Genomic DNA, 20,290 nt, shown 5'->3' on the forward strand with positions numbered 1-20,290 from the left:
GTGGAGACATATCTCACTAAAACCATGGAAGCACAATTGTCACTGTACTCAATAAGTACACTTGTACATCCTAAATGGCTATGCTAACAAACTGGGATTCCTTAGAACACTGTTCCATTCCATATAAGGACCACGGAAGGATAATTAAAGCAACCCTCTGGATTTGGGACAAAATCTTGTCCTGGGACCGTAGAAAGCAGTTAAACTACCTGCTATTGGCCTTCTCTTCCAACCCCTCTCTTATTGGCTGGTTCAAAGTCCTCTTTTCAGTCATCCAAGATGGCCAAAACAATCCTCAGATTCCCTTATGCCCACAGTGTTAGGTCTACCAGTGCACTCTTACTGCTCACATGATCAACGTTGGCCAATCGGAGAGAAGTGCTGAGTGTGCGTTTTGTAGCTAGCAAATTGCAGTGGTCATCTTGGATAGCTGAAGAAGCATCCTGAATTGGATGATTGTAGGGTCACTTTAAGAGTCACTTGCTCCTTGAAACATAAATTCCCCATTGCCTAATACATACTTTGATAAATTAGCCTCTAGTCTATGATGTCATCACATTCGAACAATGACATCAGCAGCAGCTGTGACAAGTCATTAGCCACCAACTAATATAAAGTCTTTGTGCCAACTTCCTCTCCACACCCTGTAATTTATCTTATCTCACTCAGTAGAGACATGGTGGAGTTGGAATAGCTATACATATACACATGGATAAGCTTCCATATACTGTAACACACAGGTTTTATTCATTTTTCTTAAAGCTGCAGTCCTTGTGTCAGTTTTTCAGGCTGTTTCTTTTCTTCACCAAAGCCAGAAGTGTAATCAAAAGAAATGAGAAATATAAATGAAGGAAATATACTTCTCTGTCTTGCTGGATTCACTTCCGGCTATGGCAAAAAAAAAACTTTATCAAAAACTGAAGCTTTTTTCCCAAAAGCTATGCGTACAGCCACCATTAGGGCTTATTCACACAAACTGGAAACTCATGCGAGTTTTGTGTTTTGCAATCTGCAGAAAATGCGCACAATTGTGAAATCCATTCTTTTGAATCGATTTATTCACATAAGCAACTTTTTCCTTGTCGTAATGCCACGCAGAAAAAAAGGCAGGACTCCTTCACACTGCCAAGGGTGATACCGGGCTGTGATTAACGACTCAGTATTGCCCTCGCAATCCATGTGAAACCCCTGGATGCGAAAGAGCCCTGCATCACTGCGGGGAATCCCTCCAGCCATGGCTGAAAGGGATTCCCCAGCGGAGACTGAAAGAAATTCCCCAGCCGAGTGTGAAGAGATTTTCCAGCCATGGCTGAAGGGATTTCCCTGCCAAGGCTGAAAGGATTTCCCAGCTGAGGCTGAAGGGATTTCCCTGCTGCAGCTGAAAAGGATTCCCCCAGTCACAGCCGCGGCAGAGGATTGCAGAGTTCTCCCATTGCTTTCACTAAGCGATATCGCTAAAAGAAAGTATATGCTGCGATTTTTTTCCCCACACAACATTGTCTGAGGGAAAACATCACAAATGGGAATAAAACCATTGAAAATCATTGGTTTCATAAATATGCGTTTTCACTCGCATCGAGGTAAGATCGTGTGATTTTTATCACCAGTGTGAAGGCCACTTCACAGCATGTTTTATTTTTGGGCATACCTGCTGGAAGAATCACCCGTTGTTTCCTATGGGACCTTAGAAAAAAATTGCATGGCACTCGCGATGTAATTTTTCCCATTGAAGTCTATGATAACAGTTGTGATCCTTTCACAAGCGTGAAATATACGCATGAAGATCGTAATTTCACAGAAGCGATGCGATTCTTAATCAAAAACACATGGTGGTGAAAATCACATGTTGGCAAGCATGATATCGGGCTGGGTTTCTTGGCTCGATATCGCTCTCGCCCGTGAGTAGGAAGACTTACTTGTAGAGGATCTTAGAAGAAAACCTCTCTGCAATATAATACGACTGTTCTAGTACAGATGGCCCGTGTTTACCAACCATAATCTTATATTTCAATTCATATGCAGTAAAAAAGCAACTTGTCTGAGCTGAGAAAATATTGTTTCACAGCAAACAAGCTGAAATAGTGTCAGCCTGGCATGTTCACAGGTGTCCTGGGCGAGGAAGCCAGCAGTGGAATCTCAGAAATGGAAATGTCGTTATACATACAACTCTCCCATCCCAGTCATTAAAACAACATATGTCTCATCACCGGGAATCTGTGCCTTCACATACACCGTCTATTCCCAGTGCAAATGCAGCATGTCTTCTTGCAACTTTACTAACAAGCCACTACGAAACTTAATGATGGAAACACCTGCCTGCAAGTCAAGGTGGACTTATAAAAAAGAGCAATACACCCAAGAAGTTTGCTATTGGACAGCAGCTAAAGAGTAACCAATCAGCTTAATCTCTCCCTATTTTGTAAGACGTGGAGCACCTGTTATAGAGTTCCCCACATTATTGTTATGGAACATATGGAAAAGTGGCGAGTGGAGAGAGTGGGTTGGGATGTTTAACCCCTTAGGGTGAAGTTAGATGAGCGTTTTCTTGCGCAGGCCTATGTATGTAAAAAAGCGCGTCTGATAGAACCATTAGTTTCCTATGATGTGTTCACATGTCCATCTTTTACAGGCGCAAAATACTCGCATTGGCAAAATATAGGACATCTGTGTGCCGGGAAGGTCCATGCTGCATGTAAAGATTCCCCGCGGGGAGCCCACTCATCACTGAACACTGTGACAGGGCTTCCTCGCTGGAATAAGGGAATCCCCTGCCATAGCTGTCACAGATGTGGCAGAGGATTGCGATCTTCTCTGTATGTTTTCAATGGGGCTGGTGAGGCACCGACAACAAGTGAAACCCCTGGATGTGAAAGCATCCAGGGGTTTCACATGCAAGGAATTCCCTGCTGCAGCTGTCACAGCCACAGTAGGGGATAGTGATCCTCTTCCATTGCTTTCAATTGGGCTGCAGTAGTGCCTGTCCCATTGAAAATAATGGGCATGGAGCTTTTGTCACGCGCATTTTGATCATGAGTGGTGGGGTTTTTTTGCGAAAAAAAAAACCGCTCGTCTGACTGAGCACAGTCTTAAGGACACAACCTATTTGGCCATAAGGATGCAACGATTTTATTTAACAGATTTTCATCTCCACTTTTCAAAGGCCATAATTTTTCCATCCACACAGCCATACGAGGGCTTGTTTTTTTTGAGTCATAAATTGTAGTTTTTTTGGTACCATTTTTGGGTGCATATAATGTATTGTAAAACTTTTATACAATTTTTTTATGAAAGAAGGGAGAAAAAACACATAAATGTTGCCATTGTTTTTTCTTTTACAGCGTTAAAAATGCAGCATGAATATTATAATACATTTTTCTGTGTGGTTTTACAATTATCATGATACTAAAATTATTTTTTTTTGTTTTTTGCACAATAAAAACGGTTTTCTGTAGAGAAAAAATTTTCTACGTCATTTCATTGAAAGTCCCAAACCTTTTTTATTTTTCCATGGACGAAGCTCAGTGATGGCTTGTTTTTTGCATGCAGTTTTTATTGGTACCATTTTGGGTTGCATATGGCATTGTTGATCACTTTTATTGCGTTTTTTGGGAGGCAAAACAAACAAAATAAACATTTTGCCTCTGTTTTTTAGGTTTTTTTTTACAGCTTTTGCCATGCAGAATAACCAATGTGTTCGATTTATCGCATAGGTCGTTGCAGATACGATGATACTGAACATGTGGAATTTTTGAATTTTTTATTCTATATACAAATAGAGGAAAATGTGCAAAAAGGGGTTTTTGAGTGACTATTTGGATGATAGTTGTCTTGTTTAAGCCACATAAGCCCTACCACAATTTTGCCTGAGCAAGTGAAGAGGAGTTATCAAACAGATTTAAAAGACTAATCTTCCTTAATAATAAAAAAAACATAAGAAGCAAGAACAAGAAAATTCCAGCATTACTTGAGTGTGCGATGGAGGTAATCCTTTCCTTCCATATACTCCAATGAGTGCGTCTTTCTGAAGGGTAATATTAAACTTTAGGAACTGCGGCTGATCAATGGAAATTTGTGATCTCCAAAATACACCTGGAGGAATCTCTTGAACCGCCCTCCGACCAACGTCCAGTTCTCCAGAGTCAATCGTATTGTTTTCCTGTCCAAGACCACCTGATTTGCCTAAAAGGAAGAAAATATTTCTCAGTTTGGACAGCAACTAATCTGAACACAAGAAATGTTTGCTATTAAGACTCCATACCGTATATGTACAAATTGCTTCTCATAGTGATCTGGAAATTTGTATTGCTGTACACATATAGCAGTGGAATGAATATGGGTCACTAAAGCTAAACTATAACCTGATTTAATGAAACAGAACAGGAAAATGTTTCCACTCCATAAGACCAGAGATATACTTGGGATTTACATCTATAGCATTGCAGAATGCAGGGCTATCACTTTAAATACACCACCACGGGGCAATTAGTAGACCTAGAGCAATTTAACGCTTTTTATTCACCTCCTGTATTTTCATTGTACAACAATTTGTTTGGCACACAGTACTGGATGATTCAAAAAGAATGGTGCAAAAGTCAAGTTTAAATATTTATATATGATTGACATACAAAAAGGCCGTGATTTCGGGCAGCGTTCTCTGAACGCATGTGTGAGAATGGCCTTACACCCATTCTCACTCAGACCTAGCATTCTTACTTTATATGGCACAGTATCAAATGTTTGGAAAAGTCAAGATATACAGGATCCAGTGACTCTCCCTGATCCAATCTATAACTTACCTATCCTGATAGGATTGGTTTGACAGGAGCAACCTCTCACAAACCCATGCTGAGATAGAGCCATTTTCATTGGGGTGCTCCAAGATCATATCTTGAAGAAACCCCTCAAATATTTTACCCACAATAGAAGTAAGACTATAAGAAGTTTTTAAGATGTTTTTTTAATTTCTCATTTATTGTCTGTACTCTTATTTCTGAGAACTTTGTCCCAGTCAATAGGGTTAAGGGCATCACTAATCTGATCGAACTTTGTCTTCCAACTGTTAGGTGGATTCACAACTGGATGAGTGTCTGAGTGATCGTACTCAAAAAGTGGTCATAAATGGCACACATCCAACTGGAAAATGTCACAAATGGGGTACAAGGTTCTGTCCTGGGCCCAGTGTTGTTCAACATTTTTATAAATGATCTAAATGAGGAAATTATGGGGAAACCGGTCAAATTTGCCAACAACAGAAAGCTAGGAAGGATAGCTAACACTACAGAAGAGAATAAGAGTATTCAAAAACATCTAGACAAGCTTGCACAGTGGGCGGTGACTAACAAGATGGTATTTAACGGGGAGAAATGCAAAGTCCTACATCTGGGCAAGAAAAATGAATAAAGCACATACAAAATGGGAGGAATGAGATCACAGACTGAATGTGAGTCAAAAGTGTAATCCAGCAACAAAAAAAGGCAAACGTAATTCTGGGATGTATTTAAAGTGGTTTCACACTTGTGATAGAATCGCGCGATTCTCACTTGCTGCGATCGTCCGTAGAAAAGCAGAATATGAAATCAATAATTTACAATGGTTTAATTCCCATCTGCGATGTCTTCATTGATGCGCTGTTGAGATAATAAAAAATCGTGGCTTGCACTATTTTTCTGCAAAGTGCTCTTTTTTATCTCCCATGTATTCCTATGGAGACTTCTTTTTATCGTTTGTAGCGTTGCGATGCAATGCGATCTTAACATTACAAAGTCCCAATAACTCTTGAGATAAAACATTGTGCGATTTTATCGCAGGTGGCAGCGATGTGATGTAAGATTATTCTCCAAAAAAAGCATCGCTGATACTCACAAATCGCAAAATCGCGATAGCCCATGTGGAATTAGCCTAAGAGAAGCATAGAGACTAAATTACATGAGATAATTATCCCCCTTTACTCTTCCTTGATCAGACCTCATCTGCAATATTGTGTCCAGTTCTGGGCACCCCACTTTAAAAAAGACATAGACAAACTGAAGCAAGTTCAGAGAAGAGTTACCAAGATGGTGAGTGGTCTGCAAATCATGTCCTATGAAGAACGGTTAAAGGATCTGGGAATGCTCAACTTGCAAAAAAGAAGGCTGAGAGGAGATTTAATAGCTGCCTACAAATATCTGAAGGGCTGTGACAGTGCAGAGGGATCAGCCCTATTATCATCTGCACAAGGAAAGACTAGAAGCAATGGGATGAAACTGAAAGGAAGGAGACACAGATTAGATATTAGAAAAAACTTTCTGACAGTGAGGGTGATCAATGGGTGGAACAGGTTACCATGGGAGGTGGTGAGTTCTCCTTCAATGGAAGTGTTCAAACAAAGGCTGGACAAATATCTGTCTGGGATGATTTAGCGATCCTGCCTGGAGCAGGGGGTTGGACCCGATGACCCTGGAGGTCCCTTCCAACTCTACCATTCTATGATTCTATGATTCTTAAAGTTTAGTATTTTAGTAGTTCCTCGATAAAACGCTCTCTTGAAAGACATAATGGGCACTTCACTTTAGTTCAGCTTTTACAATTAATGGTCAGATCTGTATTTGGAATCAAAAGCATAGCTCTGGTAGATCAATTAAGTCCACTGTGCGTGCTGGAGGTCATTGCTCAGATAGTGGTAACATCACCCAACTATTATATCTACTATGATATTTTCTACCAAGCTCCAGGATCACAGTGAAGAAAAAAAAACACAATTAATTAGATCAATAGAAACATGGGGATTTCTTCATGTAGGCGCAAAACACCAATTATTCCATATTTTCTACTATCTTTACAAAACAAAGATAATCGATTTCGAAATCTTAAGTAGCAGAAGCAAATATTATGAAATGCTTAGTTTTTTTCTACTTATATTTATCTGGAAAGAAAAGAAACACTAATTCCAACAATAGTATCTAAATATTATCAACACAGTAAATACGTACAACTGGCTGATTCTGTTCTTTTTGTCGGTATATGTGAGATCACACAAGACACCCCTCTAGACAAATACTATACTATGTGCTTGTGATAAGGAATCTTCTAATTTGCTTTATGTAGTTTATAGTTTCCAAATGTACACAAATTGCAGTTTCACTGAGTTGGGAGCATGAAGACATCAATGATAGTTACTCTCAGAAGGCACATGCTGTATGACTGGGTAATAGAGATGAGCGAGCATACTCGGTAAGGGGATATACTCAAGAGGGCATCGCCTTTTTCGAGTACCTGCTGGCTCATCCCTGAAGATTCAGGGGGGCACGGGGGTCAGGGGCGGCGCTGGGCAGCGAGGGGGAGCGGGGAGGAGAGTGAGAGAGATCCCTCTCTTTCTCTCCCTCCCAATCCCCTCTGCAACCCCCCGCTCACCCCCGTGGCCCCCCCGAATCTTCAGGGACGAGCCAGCAGATACTCAAAAAAGGCGATGCCCTCTCGAGTATATCGCCTTACCGAGTATGCTCGCTCATCTCTACTGGGTAACTGTCATCCTCTTCAGATCTGTACTGGTAATGTCATTTTATGTCTTCTCCTATCCACCTTATGTAATCTTTTCTGGAGTACCACACAAGGGTCAGGAGACCTCCATTCTGCAATGTATGGTGGTCCCAGAGATGGTTACGCAGAAATATGAACAGCGCCCATCTTCTCTGAGAGAACTTGCTAGTCCTTTGCAGGATAAATAAAGGGAAATATCAGCTGAAGTGTATCAGACATTAGTAGAAAATATACCATGAAGAGTATCTGAAGTCATTAGGGCCAAAGGAGGCCCCTCAAAGTATTAACATGTCAATAAATACTCCTTTTGATTCTTACTCAGGTGCCCAGCTACTTTTGATCAGATAAATGGGGCTCATATAGAATGACATTGTGGGCTGCAAGTTGCTTTTGGACCACAGGTTGTGCACTCCCACAATATGGGGTACAGAGCTAGCAAATAGTTCCACCAGGGCTTTGCTGCCTGAGATGACCCATTATAACATGGGATTTGCATATAAAACCCAAACCTCTCCTTCATGCAATCAATGTATATTGAAGCTTCCTTTCTAATATTCCGAGTTGAATAGATTCTGCTTAGAATTCAAGTGTCATACTACACAGCATGTCACATAACGGTCTGGTGATTTAATTCCAATGCTTGTAATAGCAGATTGTGAGCAGAGAGTTCATATCTGCAGCTATCATCACTTGTTCAAACAGTGACACATATGCCACATTTATGCAGAATAATTTGGCCAGGTACATCCTATGCTAATGTGCAAAGGAAACCATTAAGGAAACTCGCTCGGTTTGGAGGAGAGCAGACTGCAAAATGTGTCTTGTTAATCAGTAAGTCACACAGCAAGGTGAAATATATATAAAGACAATCAACAGCATACTGTCACCCTGTGACATAACCTTGGATGTAACATGAGTGCTATGGACTGTCTTCAGGTAACATATTACATATTTGTGTGCAAATACCCACCCAACATAGCTTCAAAGGGCTAAGATTTTTTTATACACAGCAACCGGCATGAAATAGGAAACCTTCTGGTAAAAGGAAATGAATCAATATTCTTTTAAGTGATACAATATTATATCAACTTCACCTGCTCTTTGCAGAGGGCAATGAAAGCAGGTTAACTATTCACACTCCGGAAAGAAAGTGGATTATGAAGCTATAGCAGATACAGCATTATCTTTATGGAAGACTTTCTGATGCCTATGTGGTTATTGGCATGGATGCTTTCAATATTGACATGAGCGCATTCTATGTAATGTGCCGGGAAACAGGTGATGTTATACAGGGTGTGGTGAAAAAGCATGATCCAGCGCTATATCTTAACACTGGTGACCTATATTGAAATAACAAGAGTGTACTTCAAAAGGAAGGCATTGGTGGTATGATGCACGGGCCCCTATGAGCCCTGGAACATGGATCTCAATTTTGTGTGGCCCCTGTAAGAGATAGAAAGTAAACCCCAATTACAAAGTTGAAGAGTAGCATGTGAGAAGCAGAAATTCACTTTCCACTTCTCTCTAAGTCTTGTGGAACCGCTGGTATGACTAAAGTAAGGAAAGTGTGCCCAAAGTGGCTTCCGTCTGCTATGACAGGGGCAGATCATGCAGGAGGCCATCTACCATTGTCTACTGGAGATTCAGGGATTGATTCACATTGAGAGTCCCTGGAATGTACACAGGCCGATGAGACGATCATGACAAATTCCATCTCACACATTTGACACTGAAATTTGCATTGTCTTCTGATTGGGTCATTGTCTTACTAGTAATTTACAAGGCATCTGCACTGAATCAGTGATTCACCATTCACTAACATGGTCCCACAATGATAGCATCAGCCACTGGACTATCCAATGGCTCCATGCATGACTTCCTGGATGATCTGCCCCTCTTGTAGCAGAAGCAGGCACCTTCAAGTACATGTTCCTCATTTCAGTCATAGCGGCGGTCATGTACGACCTAGAGAGACACAATAAGCGGATTTCTGCTTCTCACACGCTACTCTTCAACTTTGCAGTTGGTTTTACTTTTTTATCTCTTACAGGGGCCACAACACAAAATTGAAATGCATGTTCTGCTGCCTCCAGGGGCCCATTCACCATACCACCATGTAGCTCATCCATGCCTTCCTATTCAAGTAAGCTACTGTTAATTCAATATAGGACACCAGTATTGAGATATAACACTGCATTAGTCTTTTTGACTACCTCCTGTATAAATAAGCAACAATACATAGTATAAGTTAATAGAAAAGAAATCTTAATCCCATCAGGGAGAATCTCATCTCTTACGTCAAATACTGCATTTATAGCACGTGTCCTCACTTGTCCTCCGCTGTAAGCGGAATAAAGTATTCCGTATGTGCCTATTTGTGATGGCACTTCGTACTTTGTCATTGTCCTAGATCAGGACTGAAGACGATGAACAGACAGAAATATAGAGGGCAGAGGTTTAATTGGTAATTGTTGGATCCTATTGAGGACAGGAAGGACCTGGCATTCAAGCAAACCCAGCTGTAACAATGCCTAAAGTTCTGAACTCAGTAGGAGCACACTAACAATGAGAATGACAAAAATAAACACTGCTAGAAAAGGCGAGAGTTGCAGAGCAGATATATAAGGATACAGAAATAAGGAGCACATGACCTAAATACTGGAGATATGTTTAGATACTGTAAATTAGAGTGTATGCTAAGCAGACTTCGATATGGGGGAGGTGGGGGAGAATACAATGTATTGGAGAGTGTGTTTATTTGTTACAATGTAGCAATAGTAATAATAACAACATGCTGCAGTATTTTCATAACTCACTGTAATTGTAACCTTTCCGTCTTCTGATATACAACTTTTATTTTACAGTGTTGCTTTTTGTGTTAGTAAACGAAACCTTCCTATGAAACTTGCTAAAAATAATAGCAGTAATTTCAGGGTTAATTGGCTGTTCTAGAAAGCAAATATAATACTGTGGTGTGGAGAACGGGATTTTACAGGATAGTATAATAAAAAGCAAGCAATTACTTATAAAACATTGGCTGCAATTCCTTACCATTATCGCCGGCGGGCACATATACAGTGTGTGTTGGCACCACGTCTGAATTTACTTTTCCATTCTCAAAAGTGTCATTTTCTGTCTGCTGTAGCTGCCAGTTGAGGCCAAACAGATGCATGGCTGAGGAAGAGAAATACAGAATGTTAAGAGTTTTCTAAAAGACACAAGAAGGAGATCTGCTAACATGATATAACACGGCTGCTAGTGTTTTACGGTATCCACTCCCCAGTGTACACCATACTTTATACTGATAAAGAACAGTCCACTGAATCTCACAGCTCTTTGATTTCTGCAATCTCTATAAGAAGTCACTGCAATGTTTCCTGTGTTTAGTGTAGGCAGAGCCTTCTCATTTTCTACATCACTGGGAACGTGTCAGCAGAACACAAACATAAAACTGTGTTCAGTTAATCTTTATGGCAAGCAGAGTGCATGTACAAACTTTCCAGGAAGGGTTTGGCAGAACTTGGTCTATGCATTACAGGTATTCCTGTATACAGCAAACCATTTCCCACTGGTATTAGCAATGTGGGCAAGTTTACTTTGAGATGGTATTAGTTGCCATTGATAATGTAAATCAAGCATAAACATTGTGATTAGTTGAAAACCTTAAGGGGACGTTCCCTATAGGGCGTAAATGCTGCAGATTTTCCATGCAGAATTTCCTTACTGAAAATCCACAGCACTCAAAAAAGCGGCGTAGTGAATGACATTTAGACACATCTCATTCACATGGGTGGAAAAAATGCACAGAAATCCATGCAGAAGGTAGCACGCGGTGCAGATTTTAAAGCCACAGCATCACAGCCACAGTCATTTGCTTTGGATTTGTATTGTTGATTTCAGCCTTTGCTAAGCAAATCCACGGCACAGAATTACTGCCCAAGATTCTGCAACAAGAACTGCCCCATCTTCAAAGCCATTGTGGTTTTTGTAACAGATTGAGAGCAAAAACACATGTGAATATGCACATCGACGCTCAGCGCTGCAGTGCTGCGGTTTATTTATGTTTTGGACTATTCAAACTCCGCGCAAGTTTGGAAAAAAAAGCAGGAAGGTGGGTCCTGCCTAGAGATGAGCGAGCGTACTTGGTTCGGGTGTTTTTGCACTCGAGCACAGCTTTTTCCGAGTAACTGACTACTCGGACAAAAAGATTCAGGAGTCGCTGGGGGGCAGCATGGTGGAGCGGGGGTAGCAGTGGGGAACAGGGGGGAGCTCTCCCCCCCCCCCCCCACTCCCCTCTGCAACCCCCCGCTCACCCCCGGCGCCCCCCGAATCTGTTCGTCCGAGTAGTCAGTTACTCGTAAAAAGCGGTGCTCGAGTGCAAAAACACCCGAACCGAGTACGCTCGCTCATCTCTAGTCCTGCCCTATCTTTTCTTGTATGTGGAAAAACTACATGCGAGAAAGATAGGGCAAGTCGTATTTTTTCTTGTGCATAGTATTCACATTCGAGAATCCCAATAGTGCAAACAAAACCATTGACATTAATGACTTTGCTTCGTCCCGTTTTGAAGCCAGGATTTTTACAGCAGCAAAACTAGACAAAAACGCACCCATCTGTTTAAGCTAAAAGCCCCGGTATTTTCATGTGTGACTTTTTTTCCTTGCAGTGATTCTGAGAGATAGAAAAATCATGTCCTATCGTTTGGGCGATATCGCCCGTTCTTTTCTATGGGTAGAAAAAAAAATTGTTTCACACTCACATGCAGATACGATTTTCATGTGAGTGATGCAATTTTTTATTTTTCCTATTAAAAAAAAATCCAATTTTCACTGTAAAAATCCAATGCGTTTTTCTAACAAAATGCATCACAATTGCAGGGAAATCTCAGGTTTACAAGCATGACAATGATTTGAGTTTCTCGGACCGATATAAAGTGAATGACAGGAGTGGATTGTAAAGGGAGGGAAAGCATATAGAAAAGATTCTACACCTTCTTCCCTAGAAGAATTTGTTTGAATCAAATGAAGCTTTCTCTGTGTGATTGTAACATTGATATAAGTAAGTGATTACAATATCAGAGCAAGAGGATCGTTTATTGAGGAAAACTGACCACCTAAAGGGAGGCTTTAGTACCCTGTTGTACTGCCTCTGGCTTCGATGCAAGACGTGACATGGCTGGGCATGGAGGCTTTAATACACTATTGTACTGCCTCTAGCTTGGATACAACATGTGATACAGGCAGGCGTGGACGCTCTAGTACCCTGTTGTACCACCTCTAGCTTGGATACAAGATGTGATACGGGCGGGAATGGAGGCTCTAGTACCCTGTTGTACCACCTCTAGCTTGGATACAAGATGTGATATGGGCATGCATGGAGGCTCTAGTACCCTGTTGTACCACCTCTAGCTTGGATACAAGATGTGATACGGGCGGGAATGGAGGCTCTAGTACCCTGTTGTACCACCTCTAGCTTGGATACAAGATGTGATATGGGCATGCATGGAGGCTCTAGTACCCTGTTGTACTACCTCTAGCTTAGAAACAAGATGTGATATGGGCAGATATGGAGTGTCTAGTACCCTGTTGTACCACCTCTAGCTTTTATACAAGATGTGATATGGGAGGCATGGAGGCTCTAGCACCCTGTTGTACCGCCTCCAGCTTGGATACCAGATGTGATATGGGCGGGCATGGAGGCTCTAGTACCCTGTTGTACTGCCTCTAGCTGGGATACAAGATGTGATATGGGCAGATGTGGAGTCTCTAGTACCCTGTTGTACCACCTCTAGCTTTGATACAAGATGTGATACGGGAGGCATGGAGGCTCTAGTACCCTGTTGTACTTCCTCTAGCTTGGATACAAGATGTGATAGGGGTGGGTATGGAGGCTCTAGTACCCTGTTGTACTTCCTCTATCTTGGACACAAGATGTGATAGGGGTGGGTATGGAGGCTCTAGTACCCTGTTGTATCCCCTTTAGCTTGGATACAAGATGAAATATGGGAGGACCTGGAGGCAGCTTCAGCGCTGGACCCCCAACAGAGGGGTAAGTACAGTTCTGTACTAAAATAATAGGGGGACGACACTCCATCTAGGCTATTGGGTTGTTATGGTCATGGGGAAGCAGACAAAGAGAACTAACTGAGATCCCAGAGGAGCCAAGGTAAGTAGTGAAAGGACATCAACCTAAGAGATGTATGCAAACCTTTCCCTAACTAAACACCTAGATCCATGTACTAATACCAAATACCAAATAATTGCACATTATATTTGGTATTGTTTTTTTGAATTTCCAATTCATATATACAGTACTTGTCAACTTTCAAATATAGTAGCCAATCTTGTAAAGGACACATGGAACTGCACATGTTAAACAGATGTAGCAAAGTTTAACTTGAGACTCAATGTGTTCAGACCCATTTAGATGGGATTAGTGTCGGGCAAATAATGCCCGACACTCGTCCCCGCACATACTAGCTCTCGTGCTGTTGGACGGAAGCTAGTATCGCTGGCTCACAGCAGAGAGGCTGGAGGAGATTTCTCTCCTCGCTTTCCTCTGCCCCTCTCCATTGACTTAACATAGTGGCAGTTCAGTACTGATTGGCTGCTATTTACACTGAACGATCAGCGATCTGCTCATTGTTCATAGTTTATGCTGCGCAAACGATGGACAATGAGCAGATCGCTCAGTGTAAATAGCGGCCGTTCAGTATTGAAAGGCCAGTGTGTTATGTCAATGGAGAGGGGCAGGGGAGAGTGAGGAGTGAAACTAGCGATACTAGCTCCTGTCCAACAGCACAAGAGCAAGTATGTGCGGGGACTAGTGTCAGGCATCGTTTGCCTGACACTTGCCTCCTCTAAGTCGGCCTTTATGATAACTTTCTGTGGCACGGTTTATTTACACTCTTAATCGCTTTACAATAGCTTTTCTTGTGTTAAGGCCCATTTACACAGGACGAGTGTCGGGCAAATGATGCCCGACACTCCTCCCTGTGTCTTCGCGCTTCTTTCAGTGCAGCATAAAAGATGAGCTCATCACTGATCGTTCAGTTTAAACAGCGGCCATTCAGTTAGCGAACGGCCGCTGTGTTATCTCAATGGAGAGCGGCGGGGAGCGAGAGGAGAGAAATCTCCTGCACTGCCCCGCCCCCTGCTGGCTGCTCCGTGACCCAGCCAGCTGTGCTAGCTCCCATGCAGGAGCATGGGAGCCAGGGGATACAGGGACGAGTGTCGGGCATCGTTTGCCCGACACTCGTCCTGTGTAAATGGGCCTTTAAGGCAAGACAACAATATTTCTTTAAAGTCTTAAGATAAGAAGTTGTCGCAGAAAGGTATCATACCCAAGTTAAAGTTTACTACATCTCAATTACTTAAGTGAAATACAAAATGCGAGACGTAAGGAGGGTCACATTTGAATAGAGGTCTCACCGGGAGTATAATATCTGCAGATCTGTTGTAAACAAATTAACTATATTTGCTCTGTCTGTGATGCATAGATAAAAAGCTATCACGTACGATTCCTGAGACGTCGCAGCACTAATGGCAGAAGTTCCTGGGAATGTAATATCATGCCCCTTAATGGAGGTCCATAAGACATCTGCTGGAGGTAATTCCCCTGCTTGAATTGTATGTGATCGGAGCGGTGGTTTTCCTGCGTACAATTTCAGTTTTACATTTCTTCCATATCATATCAAATTGTTGCCTTATTGAAGCCATTTCTGCTGAGCTGGCCTGTACGTGCCTTTTATGTGCTGGCAGGTACTCAGTATAAGTGATAGGGTTGCTATTTGGAAGAAATACATTGGAAACTTGGAGTAAATGAAGAGATTATGTTATATCATTGGCTGAACGTCCAGGAAGCTGTAATCACATTTATGTTCATATTGTTTATATGCTGAATTGTTTCCTAGCAGAAGTCTTACTTTTTGGAAGAGATCAACAAGTATCGCATATTAAATAGATGTGGATGAATACAGAAATATTACATTTGCCGGAAAATATGGCTTACTCATACATTTTGCCATCCAACTTCGACACATCCACCATACAAATCCACAGCGTTGCAATCATCTATCATACATTTCAAAAGTTTGATCTATTGGCATAAACTCAAAGGATTTGCAAAGGAACCAAAAGAAAACTTATCTCCTAACTTACAAGACTAAGGGATCCGAAACCTCATCCTCAGGGGACCAACAACTTTTAGGATGTTCTAGGTCAAAAAGCATACGGCTGAGCCAACTTATTACATGGCGTTCCTTATTCATTTTATTACTAAACAACCTACACTACATGCTATGCAAACAGAGGCAGGAGTTTTGTCCAAGGATTGCCCACAGGATTGTTTTTTCAAAAGCTAAAGTCTCTATAGACTCTGGAACTTTGGTGTGAACAGAAATCTGCTTCCCAATACAAGTGCTGATATGGCCCCCACAGACCTCTGACCTCAACATCAAGTCTATCTCCGATTACATGAAGAGACACAATAATTTAAGCAAGCATACATCCACAGGTTAGTTCTCCAAGATGTTTGGAACAACCACCCTGCCGAGTTCCTTCAAAAACTGTGTGCAAGTGTACCTTGAAGAATTGATGGTGTTTTGATTTTATTTAGCCCGGCTGCACACGACTGAGCCAGATTCCGCACGCGGGACCTCTCAGTGGAATTCGACTCTGTGCCCGGCTGTCGTCCGTGCGTACCTGGCATTTCGTCTTCTCTTCTGTACTGCGAATGGTCCGCATGCTCATTGTCGGACATGAACAGTACATATTTTTTTTATAACTCCTGCTTTTCCTGCATCATCATCTAGCGATGATGCAGAATCTGAGATCTTACCCCAATGTCAATTGTGGAAGGGCCGCGGGTCCAACGGCTTCAATGGAGGCCGTCCGCATGACATCCACACAAAAAGAGAGCATGCTGCGATATTTTTTACTGTGAGCGGAAAATCGCAGCCTCGTATATCGCAATTTAAACCCCATCGTACGCAGGTGGCCTTACAGTTCTGTTTTACTCACTCACTTTCCATTTTGTTAATTGACCCAAAACTATAATCGCTTCTATTTTTAAATACATTCTTACTTTGCAGCAATTTTTCCACACCTGCCGAAAACCTTAAGGCCCCCCGACCACGGGCGTGATTTACCACCGGCGAATCATGCCGTCTGAAGCTTTCCATAGCGCTGCTATGGAAAATGACGGCCCCCTGTCCACTAGCGAAGAATCATTGCGATTCTCCACTCGCGGATGGCAATTCGCAGCAGTCTGCAGTTTGCCGCGATTCTCCGCAGTCAGCCTATCTGTCAGATAGGCTGACAGGGGAGATCCATCTGCCAGCCCTTGCTCCTGGGCGGTGGCTCCCACGGCGGAGATCCGCCACGGGATACCGCAATGCCCGTGGACAGGGGGCCTTACACGGTACTGTTTGTCCCAAAATATACAGAAGAATTAATCTTCAAAGGTCAGGACATCCGATGGCCAAGTGCATTCACAACCCATGTCTTGTTAACTATACTTGCATTGAAAAAAGCCCATAATTCCTTCCTCCCAGTTTACATAATTGTTTTGCTTCCTTGTGCTATAAAACACTGAAAGGGGAACAGTTCTATAAATCTAAAATATTTCAATGAGTCTAAACCACTTAACAATGCAGGCAGATATTGCAATGTTTAAAACATAAAGTGCAGCACACAATATTACAATACATAAAATATCAAAGTCAGTTTTATGTTTAGGGTTTTTTTTTTGCAGCGGTTACTTTTCTTTTGTGTCAGCATCTAAGAAAACAGATGAACCAATAGCTTAAAAAGCAATTCCATATTATAGTCTTATCATGGGAATCGCTCCCTATACCAACAGGAGGTATCTAATAATAACTTGCAGACAGGAACAGACAGAGTAATCTTGGCCGCTGGGCATTGAAGCTTATAGGTCTCTTACTAACCACTATAGTAATGGTAGACATGAAATAATAAAGAAAACTGTCAGCTCAACATTCTCGCAAGTTTATTTGTCCTTGGGTGCAAGGCCACTCAAGGAAGCATATAAATCAAATATTCAAGGTGAAACCTACCACTCCAATAGAATCTGTTAAAAGTCCACAGCTTCAATGGAAAATCAGAGAGCAGATTAAACTATTTCTAATCAATGACTACTTCATGCAACTATGTTGTGATTAAAGGGGTCTTCACATCCCAGCTTATCATAGCCAAGATAGGAAATTGCTGCTACGACTACTGGCCATCCTTCCGAAGCCTATGGAAAGAGCTGAGTGCTTACTGCAGCACTGTTTCCGTAGCTCTCATTGAAGTGGATAGGGGGTATGGAAACAGCATAGTGCACTACTACACTCTTTCCATAACTCCCATTCACTTTATGAAAATCCAAGACAGGAATACCCCTTTATAATTAAGAGTTCAAACTGTGTAAGTAGTCATTAGTGTCATGTCTCCTTAAGGAGAGCACCAAAAAGTGCATGGAGACACCTTTGGGGTGAGTGAATCGGGGGATGGTATAGTCTCTCCCCAAGGAGAACACTCAAAAGGGGTGTGGGGACAGCTAGAAGGTGAGTTAGGAGACTTATAAGGCCATGCTAGCTCCTCTGGGTAATCTATACAAATAAGAAAATGGAAAAATACCTCTGCAGCGCCACCTATTGGATGGCAGCATTCCTCCAAATCAATATGACTTTCTAACAAGTCTTAACAATGATTGGGAAAAGTTTTCTGGTATGGTTTCCTAGTGCTAATCATTGTTAAGACTTGTTAGAAAGTCACATTGATTTGGAGGAATGCTGCCATCCAATAGGTGGCCCTGCAGAGGTATTTTTCCATCTTCCTTATTAGTCATTAGTTGGAAACGGTTTTTAAATGTTGCTTGGTTCCCAATAAAGCTGTGTACTTTTCATAGATTCTACCAGAGTTCTGATTTCACCATGGGAAACTTGGTTTAGGTAAGTTGCATTTTAAAAAAAATATCACTTGACTTCTTTGATTTTAAGGCATGCTGTAAAACTAAAGTAGACCCACAGGCGTAACTTGAAGCTTCTGGGCCCCAATGCAAAACCTGTAACAGGGCCCCCAACTATAATGCTTTATTCATAGTACTGGGCTCCCTATATGTAGAAGAGAGGCCTTATGGGCCCACGGTGCAACTGCATCCCCTATAGTTATGCCACTGCATAGACCCTTGGGCACTAGCTTAAAGGGGTTGCACCAACATATAGGATAGGTGATAAAAGTCTAATTGATGGGGGTCTCACTGCTGGGACAACAATCCTGAGAATGGGGATCCCATGCCCCCCTCTCCTATTCACTGAGGGCTTACTGCACCCCTCGCAATTAGGAGGAGATTGAATAGAGCAGAGACGCATTGATTGTCAATAGCACTGCCAAAGACAGCAGAGTGCTTGAACTTGGCTATTTGTGTCAGCTCCATTGAAATGAATGGAGTGGGAGCTACAGCTCCATTCAATCTGGAGTCACTGTGGGTGGGTGCTGCAAGCCTGCAGTGAGAAGAAGAGGTGGCCACGGGACCCCCATTCTCAGGATCAGTGGGGTCACAGCAGTGAGATTCCCACTAATCAGACTTTTATCACCTATCCTATAGATAGGTGATGAAAGTGTATTCTGGTACACCCAATTTAACCCCTTGCAACCCAATTTTGAATTCAGTGTTTACTAGGGGGCTTTCTCCTTCTGCCATTACACAATGGCGCCATCTGCTGGCTAGAGCCAGTACTGTGGTATGTGACATGCTAGAGAGGACCCTGACAACACAGTGGCCAGTAATCTACAGTAAGAACACTCTGCTAGACATCGTCCGACATCAGAGCTGTACAGCCTTCAATCAGAAAGTCTTTAGATGGCAGACAGTGGATTGGAAAGGGTTAATGCCCAAATAATCAGTCTGATGCTAACAGCTTCCCTGCAGAACCTATAATACCCTGTAGTCTGAAGGTGACTCCCAAGCTACAGATTCCTCTAAATAGAAGTTTATAATCTGCTGAAAGTCTATAGTTTGCTGAAGGGTCTACAGAAAACTTAAGAGAAACCAAAAACGACCTCTCAGCCCTTTGGGCTTTTAATGGATCTCTCTTATGGCCAAAGAGAAGATTAGTAGTAATAGCATTGTATAAGGAGTTTAAGATATGCCCTGAGATTTGGCTTTCTGGCTGTTAGTTATTGTGATCCCAAGATCCATTAAATAGTATATTCATCCATAGTGCTACAAAGATCCATATGAACATAGTTTGTTGCATTGAAATTAATTAAGATATCGCTGTTCGGTATTAGAGGAAAAGGAAATAAAGTGAAATTAAACTTTAAGTCAAATAATAAAGCCCAATTCTTTTCATCTCTCTGTCAAACATTTCCTAACTACAATGCGACCTCCGTGTGATGTTATGGCCACAACCAGTACAGTAAATTTAGGACGCTTAATGTACAAGAGGAAACCTGTCAGTCCACGCTTCATGGTTAATTACTCTTTTTGTAGACCAATATATCAATTTTAGATGTAGAAATTAACTTTCCGAGCAGGTCAGTGAGTCCTTTGTGCTGCATCTGATCAGAATAGGAATTCCTCCGTGCCGCCTGAAGGGCCTGTAGTGAAGCACATTGTAGAAGTAAGAGACTCCGGCAGTGTGCGGGCTCACACAGGGTGATAAGGTAAGATGAGAGTGCTTGGAATGATACCAAATTGGTAATGTAAGATGAAAGCATCTGCATGTACGGATTACTATGTGCTATACGGTTCCCAGCAGAGCCCGGCT

The 20,290-nt window shown here is 42.0% G+C and overlaps 1 protein-coding gene across 5 annotated transcripts in view; it reads right to left on the bottom strand.

The window, feature by feature from the left end:
• Nucleotides 1-20,290, bottom strand: part of TENM3 (teneurin transmembrane protein 3) — a 550,183-nt gene that overhangs the window by 201,883 nt on the left and 328,010 nt on the right. For all 5 annotated transcript variants that reach the window (XM_066573504.1, XM_066573502.1, XM_066573501.1 and 2 more), the window contains 2 exons: nucleotides 10,567-10,689; nucleotides 3,965-4,179 (listed from right to left, as the gene is read on the bottom strand). In XM_066573504.1, coding sequence (XP_066429601.1) covers nucleotides 3,965-4,179; nucleotides 10,567-10,689 — 338 coding nt within the window. The remainder of the gene's footprint in view (nucleotides 1-3,964; nucleotides 4,180-10,566; nucleotides 10,690-20,290) is intronic.

The sequence above is a fragment of the Eleutherodactylus coqui genome, chromosome 7 (assembly GCF_035609145.1).
Source record: "Eleutherodactylus coqui strain aEleCoq1 chromosome 7, aEleCoq1.hap1, whole genome shotgun sequence".
NCBI classification, from domain to species: Eukaryota; Metazoa; Chordata; class Amphibia; order Anura; family Eleutherodactylidae; genus Eleutherodactylus; species Eleutherodactylus coqui.